The sequence below is a fragment of the Phalangium opilio genome, unplaced genomic scaffold (assembly GCF_054372755.1).
Source record: "Phalangium opilio isolate 3A_F unplaced genomic scaffold, DU_Popi_V2 ptg000060l_1, whole genome shotgun sequence".
Taxonomy (NCBI): domain Eukaryota; kingdom Metazoa; phylum Arthropoda; class Arachnida; order Opiliones; family Phalangiidae; genus Phalangium; species Phalangium opilio.
The window spans coordinates 8,567,337-8,581,958 of record NW_028324177.1 but is presented as its reverse complement, the minus strand read 5'-3'; the positions used below and the strand labels follow the sequence as shown (position 1 = coordinate 8,581,958).

At 36.3% G+C, this 14,622-nt stretch overlaps 1 protein-coding gene across 1 annotated transcript; it reads right to left on the bottom strand.

The window, feature by feature from the left end:
* Nucleotides 1–4,466: 4,466 nt before the first annotated feature.
* On the bottom strand, nucleotides 4,467–6,797 carry LOC149667050 (zinc finger BED domain-containing protein 4-like). The gene is made up of 4 exons (XM_089841678.1): nucleotides 6,728–6,797; nucleotides 5,435–5,933; nucleotides 5,010–5,355; nucleotides 4,467–4,937 (listed from the first exon to the last, which is right to left on the bottom strand). The coding sequence occupies exons 1-4, from the start codon at nucleotides 6,795–6,797 to the stop codon at nucleotides 4,467–4,469; spliced, it is 1,386 nt and encodes a 461-aa protein (XP_089697804.1).
* Nucleotides 6,798–14,622: the final 7,825 nt, after the last annotated feature.

The window sequence follows — 14,622 nt, the reverse complement described above, 5'->3', positions numbered from 1 at the left end:
GTAGGATAACCGATTTTCCAAAATATTTTTATTTTAATTGAGGTCCTTGCATAATAAAAGCGGGCCTTTTCCAACAAATTATTTTTATAAAGATTCTGGAACAATTAACGCTGCAATTAACGCTTGAACAATAAATATATGCCTTTTCCAAAATATTGATTGTTTTACGGGTCATTTCAGGTTGGCTTTGATTCGGCTCGGTTACAATAGAGGCATCCTTTTAAACATTGGGATTTGGCCATCACAGTTTCATTATTTATATAGGAAAGTGTATTGAAAGACGCAAGATTAAGGACAAGGGTATTTTCTTTAAGCCAAAAAAGGTTTTTTTAATTCGGTTTTAAAATACGGCGTTAAAAATATATCATTCAATAGCAATGAAAATTTTAAGATAATAAACCCGCATATTTTGGCTATATTCGGTCCAACGGGATTCGATTCAATGGGACATTCGGTCTAATGGGATTCAGCCCAATGGGCCAGCAGCATTTCGACTGTCTTTACGACGAGCTTATGTGAATTCACTTGCCTCTAATCTACTTTTGAAAGTACTTTAAGTTAACTCGTATGTAATGTTAAGTTACTTGAGAGTTAATGTTAGCAGGAGCAGATGACAAAGGAGTCTCGGACGCTAGCTTCCATAATGTAGAGGGCAAAGGGATCCGCGAACGTCACGGTTAATAACCAAAATCATTACGCCAGTGCCACCTCTCGTAGAAAATTTGAGCTTTATTTTCCAACCAATAGAGAGGCTGCAAAATTTCGAAAGGAGATCTGGGAAATCGCGTCTGGAGCCTATCTTTAAAAATGCGTATCGTCTGCTTATAACTAGCCTAGGCTTAACGAGTATTAGAGTTAAAAATGAATTTCAACGGCTTTTTAATCTTTTTTTTAGACTAAAATTGATAATGAAAAGCCCAGCGAGTAACGTATGTACACTTTTAAAAAACTAAAATGTGTTTCAGTGCCAATATTTTCTTAATTTCGTCTTGAATTAAATGACAGCTACAAGAGGTTGGGAAAAGAAATCACTCACGATCTTTTAAAACCCAAAAACGCAAGAGACAGTGATTTCATTTCCAACCTCTTGTAGCAGTCAATTAATTCAAAAAAATACGGAATATTTTGGCCCTAAAACACATATGTAACATTGTGTTTCGGCATCTTTTAAAACCTTACTTCTATAATTTGAAAACCCGAGCCCAATCATTCCAGTGAGCACAAATTGTTAATTAAGCCTAGGCTTACTTGGGTTTCTCTGCTAGTTTGGACTTAATTTACTATTTAGTAGGTTTATAGTCACAAAATGTAGTCTTATCTTTTATCTTAATACCAACGGTTACAGCTGTTTGAATAAAGTAACTATATTGTGTATATTTATGTCGCGATCGGATAAGACGAACCTCAGTAGCCACCGTTAGTCCGTTATTACAAAAAAAATTCCCAGTAGACTTTGGTGCCAGATATAATCCACAAAAAGCATCGTCTGCTATAATGCCTGATAGAGCGTCTATGGCAAACGATATCGCTAGAGCTGTGAGGTACGCGGGTGCCATTGCCCTCTATATTGTGGAAGCTAGCGTCCGAGACTCCTTTGTCATCTGCTCCTGATGATAGGTTTCTTCACGGGCAAAGATAGGGTTGGTTGTTTTGATAGGAAAAGTTGGATTTCTTTGTACTTGATAGGTTATGATTTTTTATACTTAATAGGTTATGATTTTTTATACTTAATAGGTTATTAAGATAAAAGACTAGTTTACGAAGAAATACTCATGGTAGACAATGAAACTTTATTAGGTGTAAAAATTTCTAATAAAGGTGGAGAGCTTTCGACCCGAGGGTCTTCATCAGTCCAAGCCAACTGTTGGCTCTAAATTATCACAGGAATAAAACCTATTACGTCATCTCGGTTTTTTGTTAATCAGATTGCGCCCTCTTACGGCTAAGATGTTTATCATCGATCACACCCCATAGTGTTGATTCACTACTACCCTGATTTAAATTAAGTGTTCCAGATTTTTTGATAAATAGACCTTCGATAAATTTTCTTTTTCGCCAATGTTTTTCATGATATAAAATCTTTGGTTCTTTAAAGTCTATTATGTGACCTTTCGACTCCCAGACGTGTGTAGCTAAGCCATTCTCTTTATCAAAATTTTTTATACATTGTTTGTGTCCATTAAATCTATTTTTTAGTGTTTGTTGGGTTTCACCAACATAAGTTTTACTACAGGTTTGGCAATTTACTTGGTAGACTACGCAACGGTTCTCTAATAAATTTATGTTTTGTTTTGGTCTATTTTTAACTAAGTGATCTCTAACTGTTTTCCCCCCCGCATGAATTAATTGAATGCCAAATTTTCCCTTTAAAAGTCTACTTAATTTTTCGCTGTTTCCTTTTATATATGGTAGTGCTAAACACGGCTGGGAGTCGTTAGGGTTACTAATATTATTTTTCTTGATTATATGGTTCTTAAAAATAGAATCAATTAAATGATTTGGATAATTACTATTGATTAATTGCTTTTTAACTAAGGCTTTATCTATGTCAGGTTCGTCGGATATGTTTTCAATACGATATTTTAGACTTTTTACTATACCAATTTTTACGTTGTGGCTATGACATGAATTAAAATTTAAATATTTTTTACAATGTGTTGGTTTTTGATAGAGAGTGCATTTTAAGCACAAGTTATTTCCTGCTCTTTCAGTTAAAATATCAAGGAATGGAAGAATTCCATTGTTTTCAAGTTCTATTGTAAATTTAATTGAATGATCCAAACTGTTTACTAGGTCTAACAATAAATTTGTATTATAAACGTGTACATAAGGATATGCATAACTCGCCTTATAAACTTGTACATATCCCCTCGACCATAAACGATTTAGTGAATATCCCTTCGATTATTTTACAATCGGCAACGATTTAGTGAATATCCCGTCGACTTCCTTTTAATATTACTTACTTGCGATTGCCAAGTCACGATATTTTTGATACGAACAAAGATGTATAATAATGATAGTGTCAAAGAATATTGGTTATTAATTCGGAAAAGGACTTAATTTATAACATAATTGTTCAATTGGCGATTGGATGAGAACAAAAGGCAGACTTGGCTCTACATGGGATCTCAGAACTTTTTACGGCGGAGAGGGCACGAGCGAGGCTTGGCCCATTTTTGTACATGATAATGTTTTTCATATAATACTAAGTGATTTATATAAAATACATGCAACAAATATAGCTGAATACTGGCTAAAATACACATAAATATTGATTAAAATACTAGCATTTCCATAATACTATCTTAAAAACCCCAATTTTACCATGCACAAGTGGCTTATTAGAATTTAATACCGATTTTTTATACGAATACTACTAAAATACACATGAATATTGATTAAAATGGTAGCATTTATATAACACTACCTAAAAAAACACCAATTTTACCCTGCACAAGTGACTTATTAGAAATTAATACTGAATTTCATACGAATAATACTAAAGTACACATGAATATTGACTAAAATACCGATATTGTTCTAGCTGAATACTGCTTAAAATACACATGAATATTGACTAAAATACCGATATTGTTCTAGCTGAATACTGCTTAAAATACACATGAATATTGATTAAAATACTAGCATTTACTTAATAACATCTAAAAAACACCAATTTTACCATGCACAAGATGGTAACTAGAAACGAATTAACTAAAGTACACATGAATATTGATTAAAATACAAACATTGTTAAGATGCAAAGTGAAACATACCATTTTTTATGAAGAAAAAGTTGTTTTGTATTAACTATGATGCTTCCACAATTCTATTTCATCCTGAAAGTCACTGCTGTACCTGATTTAAATCTCTGGTGAATCATCTGTCCATTCGTAACACGGTCACAAGTCCTTAATCCGGTATTTAAACTCACCGCTCAGAGTACAAAAGTTTCGCTCGTCAAGAAGATGTCTCCGCTCTCTATGGGTTGACATACGGATAAGGTTTTTAGATTGAACTAAATCACAACGTCTGAAGTGCGCACAGTCACGTAATGTGCAGAAATAATTTAATTGGCCGCAGTCAGGCACGTTTTTTAGGGTAGGGTATAGAGGGGCTATTCACTCGTACGATGTGGCTACTATTATGAGCCCTTGGGCCGTCTTGTTTTACCAGAAATGGAAATTTTGGATCATTTTTTCACAATATTCCCAAATATTGGCATTTTCTTCTTGTGGCTCCTCTAGCTAAATATTACCTGGTCGCTTGCAAACAGAATCCTTGGGTCTTGATGTTTTACTTGCTTGAATAGTTTTCCTAATTCCCATTTTCATTGGTCTTTATCGGAATAGTTTCCTATGTTAATTTCTCAGAATCCATTGTTTCGTTTGTCATAAACTCATTTTTTAACATTATAGCGGCAAATTGTTTTTCCTCATACTTATGGAGCTTAATTCTGGGATTCAAAACCATAGTGATGATGTACAGCTTTTCCTTCCTGTAGTTCCGAATCCGATATTGAAATCTTTAAAAAAAGCCTTAGCAAGGCTCTCTTCTAAGAACTGTGATTCAGAGCTCCTCTTGACTAGTTCCTTTTTAATGAAATGGAGAGCAGGAAATACAAGGTTCATAGTTGAGTAGTTTTCAGTTTGTAAATCTCGTGTGGCAACTTCAAATGGCTCTAAATTATCCACTAGCTCCGTAATTACATACCTTTCGCTGCTATTCAAACTTTCACGGCCAGGAATGTTAGGTAGCACTTTATTAAGTGTCTGCCTTGACTTGTATATGCGACTCAAAACAAGAATATCACTATCCCAACTTGTTTTACAATTTTGAATCCATTTTTCTGGCTTACTAGATAGGGATTTTGAAAACATCACGTTGGACTTGGTCCAAGGGCTTGTCTGAATGATCGCTATGCTTGAAATGTCCTACGATTTAACGAAATTTAGCCAATTAAAGACGCATCCGCTGGCAATAAATATATCCATTGCATCTGCGACCACAAGTTGGAAGGTATGGCAAAAACTGGTAATGTGGATCCAAAGAGAATTGGTGATTGCTTTTGTGATGTTAGGTTCATTGTCTGTGACATTGAAAATTGGAGTATTTTGAAGTTTCGCAACTGGGAACATGTTTTGCAGGTACTCCTGAATGGCGAGTCTTATGTTGATGGCCGAGTGTCGATCCAAAAATTGCATACAAGCCAATGTGTATACTTCTAGGTTGAATTTTTTCTTTACAAAGTGGCAAGTTAGGCATAAGTAGCTGTCCATAGTCTTGGACTTCCAAAAATCTGTTGGTGAATGAAAGGGACTCCACTCCTTCAATAGCTGCATTAAGATCTTGCTTAATGGAATTCATCATCATCGAGTAGATATTTGGAATAATGGTCCTTGAGAACGTGGTTCTTGATGGTATGTTATACCTTGGGTCGCATACGTTTAGGACTTTCTGGAAGCCAATGTCCTCCACAATACTATATGGCTGGTAATCAAGTGCCATCATCTGACCATTTGCTTCAGTAATAGCAACTGCCTTTGGGTAATTTGCTGAATACAATGTCAGCACTGATGTATATTCGTCTATTTCCATTTGACGCTTTAGGTCGAAAGATTTTTCTTCAGAAGTCATTCTTTTGAAGTCGACATGGTGTTTACTCTGAACATGCTTTCTCATACTCGAGGTATTTCCAAACTTTGTCTTAATGATGGAATGGCAAATATTGCATTCAGCACCATCTCCATCCTCACGAACTTCAAAATACTTCCAAATGAATGATTTACGTGTTTTTATACTTGCTGAAGAGTTTCTATCAGTAAAGTTTTCTGTCAATTCAGAATCTTCTGTACTTTCTCTGTTTTCGCCCATTTCATCATCTTCAGTACCTTGTTTGTTTTCCATCATTTCAGAATCGCTTTCTTTACCTTCATCACCAGATAGTTAATCGAAAATCTCCTTTTCAGTTGGAAGAATTTCTTCGTTAAATTCGTCACTCACAGCGCGTTTCGTTGCTTTTTTTCCCGACCCGGACCCGAAGACGGGTACCCGAAAACACCCCTGGCTTATACTTAATATAAATCACAATCCCAAATTGAACTTTCCTTATACACATCAAGTTCGTAACATCAAAAGTATATGGATATAAAAAGGGTTCACGGGTAGTTGAGCGGTTTTCAAAAGAGCGTTTTGGAATAAAGCGGTTCCTAAAACAGCGGTTTGCAAAACCGCGTGGAAGGAAAACCGCGGTTGCTGTTTCCGCGTTTCTCAATACAGCGCTACTTCCCAAAACAGCGGTTGCTGTTTCCGCCCAAACTGTGATTGAGAGGAAGGGAAATATCTATTATATTAAGTATATAGGACAAAGAATAATATTATGCAAAAAGGAGTAATGTTATATCGGAAGTAAATATAAAATATAATTTTTTGGAAAAGGCATATTATTTTGGGAAGTTAATGAAGATAAACAACAATATTTTGGAAAAGGCGTACTTTCGTACGCTCAAGATATAAACGCTGTAATCAAAATGCGCTAAAACGAGAAATGGCTATAATGGCAAACGCGTTTATGAAAATGCCGTTTTGGACAATGCTGTTTTGATAACACGCCCAATCGATAGCATACCTATAAAAAGTACACTTCATTAACCATTCTTTGGCTGTAGACGACATGTAAACTGAGAACCAAACTACCCTCCTCTCAACCCCTACACGAACTTACCAATCAGGGAAGAGCTTCTTGACGTCGTAAGTTTGTAGAGAGTAGTACAGGATGCTGATGATTCAAACATTAATTCTTGGTACTACAGATAGCATCTGCTACTTTATGAGTCTATTCAAGGCTCGTACCCTTTACGTGCCACGGTCGAGAATGAACTGAAGGAAAATCACGCGCAGAAGGGGGTCGACACTATTCTGAGATAAAGGAGGGCTTCTCGTATTACACGGCGACAGCCTGTTGTCAACGAAGTCTACTTTTTGTTTATATATCTATATACTTTTGTTAGCGCGTGTTCTATGTAAGTCTCTGGCATTGCGAAGTATACGTAGTGTAATACTTATGGAACATATCACTTTTTGCACACAAAGTCTGCACTCTGGTAAAAACACGAGCCCTAATTTGGACTATATCCTCTATAAATGACGAAAGAAATAACTTTATGACATTGGCTGTTAGAAAATACCTAAAATTCATGAACTTTTAAACGCGGTGGTTTTAGCAGGGTCGGTTGTTCATTAAAAAATGTATGTATGGGTGAACTTGCCAGCAGAGCCCCGCGCGGCCCGGTTCCTTAATTTTCAAATTTAAAGATTTTGTAAGTTAAGGTGCCAGACCGGGCTTTTATTTTTAAAATTCAGAACGGGACAGACTTGATTCTCCTTTAATTCAAGATTCAAATGAAAGATAATTTTAATATAAGCTTCTATGAACAAATATGACGTTTTGACGAACTATTATTAAAAGAAAGTAATAATTATGCAAGACACTAAAGCATATATCAATTCAATTCACTGATGTTATGGGAAAAAAATCCAACGCACGTGTGTCAGGTCGGGACGGGACGGGCCGGGCTTGCTATTCATTCGCGACGCGCGCGATTCAACCGCTGCCTACGACAAGGCTGTTGTAATGATTGTAGAATTCCGTTAGATTCAGTAACTATCATTCGGTTTTAAACCCTCAGAGGCTATAGTCACAAATTACCAGCAACCCTGAAGCGCACGCGCAGTTAAAGTTAAGAAGCGGGGGAGGTAAGGTCATTTCGCTAGCCCCCTTTGGGTTCACGCTTACTATACATAGATTTAAAAGCTGTCATTACTAACTGGCGTTTAGTTTCGTTGAGGGCAGATCTTTTACTCAAAAAACTACGAAAATAAAAATATTAAAATGAAGTTCTTATGTGTTTCTTCCGTACTCGTCGACTGAACGATTCTATTGGGCTAATTGACGTTTCAACATTTGCAAATTGGAATTGACGAAACTTGGTTCCGAAGAAAGAGCTTCTCTTATTTCCTTGTTGGCCATTGCCCTATAAAGAAAAGTAAAATTAAAATAAAACATTTAAAAACGAATTATTTATTGAACAAAGAAACAAAAATATTCTTCTTAAGGTGATAAGTTTATAAGATATGCTTCATAAGTATGACACTTCCTACACTTCGTAACGGCTAGAGACTAACAGCTCGAGCTAGTTCGAAAACGACAACGCGAGAATTCACTACACACGGTTAATTTTGCGGGACTTTCATCTCCCTATTTAGTCCGCATTACTAAGCCTTTGACAGCGCCTGACCGGGCGGCGCTTTACGAGAACCTACGACCTACTTCAATCACTTCGTGACAAGCTCTCACGAACCAGTGACAAACTTACGGAACGTATCTTTATAACCTTTTGGTAAGACGCGTAAAAACCGTAACTTTAATAGGATTAGTGCAAAATTTTTGGAATGATGTTTCCTGACTTTTCCAGATTTTCTCTAAATTCCACAAATTTCCATGACCATTTGCAATAAATAATAAATCAAAAAAATAAAATTTGACAAATTATAGGATAATTCGTTATATAATTTAGAAAACAAATATCCTCACAGTATCCGCCAATGAACGAAAATCAAATAAATAGAGCAGAGCATTCAACAGATGAGCACTCAAAATAATAGTTCTTTAAATACTAATACCGTAAAAAAATTATTTCGATTTTTCAATACCTTAAACGACTCGAGAAGGATATAGCAAATAAAATCTAGTCTTTATAGCGTTGCTATACTATGGCTGCGTTCAGTAACACTCATCAGGAAAAACATCGATGTTTGGGAAAAAAATCGGTGTTCTTTTGACGTCATGATGACGTTGCAGTTGTTGAACGGCACAATTTTGTGTAATCGATGCTTTTCTTAATGGGGACGATGTTATGATAACGTTATGGCAGAGGTTGAAATAATAAATCCGAACTATTTACAAAGATATTGTACTTCAATTTATCAATTAAATCAAAATTCTGTCAGAATCCATTTTTTTTTACCGAAATAATATATTTCTTTTAGTATTATTATCCATAAGGATAATATTTGTCAATTCTTCTTTATTTAAAATTGGTGGAGAATGGGATGTAGTTCACCCCATTTTTTATCGCGGGGCAAAATGACGAAATTTACGTCATGAATCTGATGCTCATCAAAAGAACCTCCTCTCACAGCTGATTTTTCTAATGGGCATCCGATGAGCATCATGACGTCAGGCCCAAAGACGCGAAAACCCGTTCAGTAGGACATCGATGTTTTAGATGCCGGTTACTGAACGCAGCCCGTGGTACTACTACTACAAAATGTTTCTCGGAGGACCACAGGATTACACGTTTTTTCGCCAGGGTGGGTGTGTCTAATTTTAGCCCTTAGACGTACTGGGTGGGAGTTGGAAAAAAATCGGCAAAGAGGCTCCAAATGGGTCAATTTAAAAGGGGTTAGGGGTAGGAATTGGCCGGGACCCGTCCCGAGAAAGTATAGCAATTTTGGGGGTTCGACCTTGGCCTTGGGGTGTAAATGGGCGTCGGCAAAGACTCGGCGTCGCCTGGCACTGTCCTGGGAAACATTATTTTCGTATGGTGCAATACCTTGTCTTTTGTATTTTTCCACAAACTCTTCATAGTCATGGTCATAAACCTTAGGGATGATTTTCATGTTATTGATTTTGATCATAATAATGCATGTGTGTTTAGTTTTATGTAATCAGGTTAATATTTTTTAATTTTTTCTACATATACCGAAGCAATATTCCATCCTGTATTGCTCCATTATGGTAAATTAAGAAAACATTTTCGAAAGTTAATGAGCCTAACTTGAAATTTAACCTTATTTTTGACCCGCATTAAGGTTCTTAAAATCTGCTATGCACATTATTATGTTACGTGTTTACCCTCACTTAATATAGCGAAAGTTGAGGCTCATTAATAAACGTAATAGAAGACAATATTTCTCAATTTCTTAGAAAGTCATTTACTGATTGGCACTACCAAAATTGAAACTTTTGCTCGAGCGGCGAGTCACACCGAGTAATCGGTGTAGAAGCGTGTATTTTTGACCACTACCTACGAGATGCACAAGGACCATGCACGCTCACTTCAAAGGGGGTCCCTCACCCATATATATTTGACTTGTGTGGTTGATAGATGACGCTTCTTAGTCTCTTAATGCACTTACTGATTAGGCTTTATGCACATGAAATCCCGCCGCGCTCCCTCGCTCGAAAACTTCGAGCAGGCTGCTGGTCACGTGAGGTTTACGTAATTTTTTAGACTTAAACGCGCCTTTAGCGGAGAATCGTGGCGATTTAAAAGGTCCGGAAAAAACTTGGCGCCCGCATGGGCCTTATATATCTCGTTGGTAGTGGACTAGCTTAAGAAGAGAACGCCCTCTCCCAAAACATTTTTCGTCCCACGTCACGAGCCATTGTTAAACGTATGGTTTTGAAACTCAACCCCTTTACGCCGCCCTTAAAAATTCTCGCTCTTTTAAAATTTGTAATTCGAATTGGCCAAGAGGTTCACTCCAATGTTTGATGACATTATAACGTTGCACTCATTTTCATGTCTATTGTTTTGTTAAAGGCCTACCACTCTCACTCACCCTCCAATCACAATAGTATAATTTCTCATTATCTCCTCTCAAAGCGCTGATTTCGCTCGAAAAGGAGAGGAGAGCGCCCATGTCTGTTTGTAATAGAATGGAGACAAACGCGGAACCTGTGGTTCCTGACGCTCCAGTGATACTGAGCATGATGAAACGGGAATTGAGAACAATTTAAATCCGCTTGAAATTCGTGAATCACTATTGAAACTTATTCTTAAATATAGAGAAATACACCATCTGCCACACACTGTAGTTCAAACATTGACGGATATGGTTTTCGCGAATTAATAAAAAAATTGATTCATAATTTGATTTTTCTCCCGAAGCAATTTCCAATTGTCAAATACACGAAGAGCAAAGCCAATTTACCGAAACTGAGTAAGAAAATGGGATGGGAGAATCTGAGTCAAATTTGAAGAGCACGATAAATAAACTCAACTCAACTATATGGAGACTTAAAAAGAAAATTAATCAACAGAATGTAGAAAAAAAATTTATAGGGAAGAAATTGATAAATTGAAAGTTTTATTACAAGACTATAAAAAAGATGAATTTCATTAAAAATTATTCAACGAGCAGCTGATGAAAATGAGTCTAGCCAGGCGCTGTTTTTATTAGATTTAATTAGCAACTTCCCCAAGAAATGCCCTAGATGGGATTATGACAATATTAGGCAATGCGTGCTTTGGAGATATTGTTCACCGAAGGGCTACAGATTGGCAAAGACTTTAATCAAGCTACCATGCAATTCAACTTTAAAATCACGTATGGGGAAGATGGATGGAGAAATTGGCGTCACTAGCCTCTTTAAAAAGAGGCTTACACTCTAAGCAAAAAAATTAAGTGATAATGAAAAAGTTGTATCAATCGCTATTGATGAAATGTCACTGAACAGTCATCTTATATATGATCGAAAACTAGACCATTTATTTGGCAAAAAGACACAACACATTTCATTGAAGAGAAATTTGCTAGGCACAAGCCTCGGAAGAACTTCAAAATTCCAAGCGTGATCCAGTTTTTGCTAATCAACTTCTCTGTTTCCTCATCAAAGGCATCTCAACATCCATTTCATTACCAGCACCATTTTCTTCTCTAAAGAGCTAACAGGAAGATACCTCTATTATCTATCCGTCACAGTTATTCGTGAAGTCAAAATTTATGGTTTTATTGTCATTAGACTCGTTGCTGACAATACCAAAACAAATTTCACTTTATTTAGAAGGTTTGATGGTAGTGCAAGAGTGCTTAAGACGTAGGTCACTCATCCTAAACATAAGAGTGGAAAATTATTCCTAAGTTTTGATCCAAGTCATGCAAATAAAAATGACCGAACGCAATTACTGGAGGCAAAAGAAATAGAGAATCATCCAACTGACATATCTGGGTCATACATTAAGAACTTATACGACCATCAAACCGGTCAAAAAATTAACTACAAAGCAAATGTATCCAAGTAATCTAGAAACAATGAATGTTGGTAGAGCTTTAGACATCTTTTCAACTGAAGTTATAACAGCATTACAATAATAGATTTTCGCACCCACAAGCATTTAAATTTAAAAAATGTCAGCCAAAAATTGACTACTTACGAGCAATGAAGAAGTGGTTTGACATGCACAACATTAGAAATCGCTCCCCCTTATCTACAAAGTCAAATATAGACAAAATGCGATTCTTTTCAATAAGCCATGAACGACTCGGCTGGCTGGAAAACACGTTTATTGACTACATAAACGATCTAAAAGATAACCAACCCAATATTTTAACCAAGGAAACCCTTGAATGTCTCATTGTAACGTCGCAATCTATAACAGCATGTGTAAAATATCTCTTGTCTAATGGTTTCCACTTCATTCTAAGAAGTAAACTTACAAGTAATTGTATTGAAATGTTTTTTGCAATATGCGACAATCTTCCGGGGGAAATGACCTAATGGATGCCAGGGCAGCAGTTTTTGCCATTGAAAACATTCTACGTTGCGGTTCCGAAAAATTTAAAAAGTTTGTTGGTGCCAACGTCCGACCAGACAGCCTCAAACCTATCTTCGGATTGCCAAATGAAAAAAAAAAACATTCCATGATGAAAATATTTTCCCCTTACAAGAGTATGATGTCTCAAATGTCCTACCTGATTTTAAAACTTTAGCTATTTAAGTTTTTCATTTTTGGGGTAGGGATTTCTACCTCTCCGAGTGACGTATGTAACGGAGAGGTTCTAATTTCGACGTATGTCACGGAGAGGTTCTAATTTCAACGTGTCTGTGTGTCTGTCTGTCTGTTGTTACACCCACTTGGCCGCGTTAGGCGTTTGCAATTCGGAGCAACCGTGTTTTCAATTTCCGGACCGCATTTACAGTTCCCGGAAATTGTATACCACTTACAGGCTATTAGTCCATTGCCTGTCTCACACCACCATCCTCTGGTCTTTGTCCATCCCACACTGACACCAGACTGTACACACGGGCTTCTAATCACCACCATCTTCTGGTCTTTTGTATATCCCACATGGACACCAGTCTGTACACACTGGCTTCTAAACACCACCACGTTCTCGTCTTTGTCCATTCCACATGGACACCAGTCTGTACACACTGGCTTCTAAACTCCACCATCTTCTGGTCTTTTGTCCATCCCACATGGACACCAGTCTGTACTGACTTCTAGTCCATCTTCACTAAGGTTAAGACGTACGTGGCGATCGGCTAGGGTTACGAGAAACGTCTAGCCTTCCAATGGCGGGATCTTCCTCCAAAGGTTCACGCAATTGCGATGTTCTTATCTACAGCTGCAATTCGAATCCTTTATATATTACCTATTTGAGTAAGACGAAGCAACAGGAGTTTGCTTCATTTCAAACGTCAATATTAGTCAAGTCTCTCAACAATGTTTAATTGTTCTTTTTTAAAACGATGTAACGCTCAATAAGATGAACAACTAACGAAGAAAATATTAAATATCAATTATATTTATTTTAATATTTCAGATAATATTGTTTCTCAATTGAAAATTAATACGGAAAGAGTTAAAAAGCAGTCTATGATTTTGTCTGTATTTGTCCGTCCGTCGTTACACCAGTGCGCTCAATATTCACTTTTTCCATAATATAAAGTGAATATGTGGAAATAAATTTGTTAAATACGATGCCTTTAGTTTTGTAACTTCAAAGCTCTGTTTCAATTTGATATTCCAGGGATATTTTAAATATTATTATTTGAAATGGCTGTTTATATATTAATTAAGCTATACTACATCAGTATGTAGAATAATCCTTGATTAAGTGATTTCATGAAGTAGGCTAAGGTCTGGACTCTGTCGGGTAAGTATTATCCGCTATAGGCGTAGTGAATCAAAGAGTAAATAATTGAGACCTGAGGTGTAGTAAACTTTGGGTTTTGATGTTCGTGTCTGTAATGAAGGACATTAACGGTTCAGAGTGAGCCGAAAGTAAAATACACGTTTAAATAATTCTAAGGGAGCGGTAGCTCCCTTAGATAAGGCCTGATGACGGCTTTAATGTATAAGGAAGGTTTTTGGATTGGTTTTAACTTTTTTCGTATTAAGTTTATTGTTTAGAAATTTTTGTACTGAACTAAAATCCGGGCCCTTAATATGTGGTAAAAATTTCAAGATGATCCACCTAATAGTTTATTTTATAAAGCATAAAGTTGCTAAGGGTGGTTTTCATTTCCATAAAATTAATCACAGATTTTGGCGAAAAACTAGAGAATCTCCATAGAAATAACATGGGAAATTTTCCAAACTTACCCATTTTGTAACTACCCTTACAAAAATAACTATACCTTTGATAAATTTGAAAACGGTCTTAAATGAAATCCCCATTTTTAAAGTGGGCGCCAATTTTTGTTTCATTAAGAAAAACAAAGTTTAAGTATTGTTTTTAATAGTTTTAAGTACCTGCTCCGAATTACGTGGTTTACCTTTAAACTGTGGAACTTAAGACTTTTTTGCTTGGGTTAAGTAATAAAGA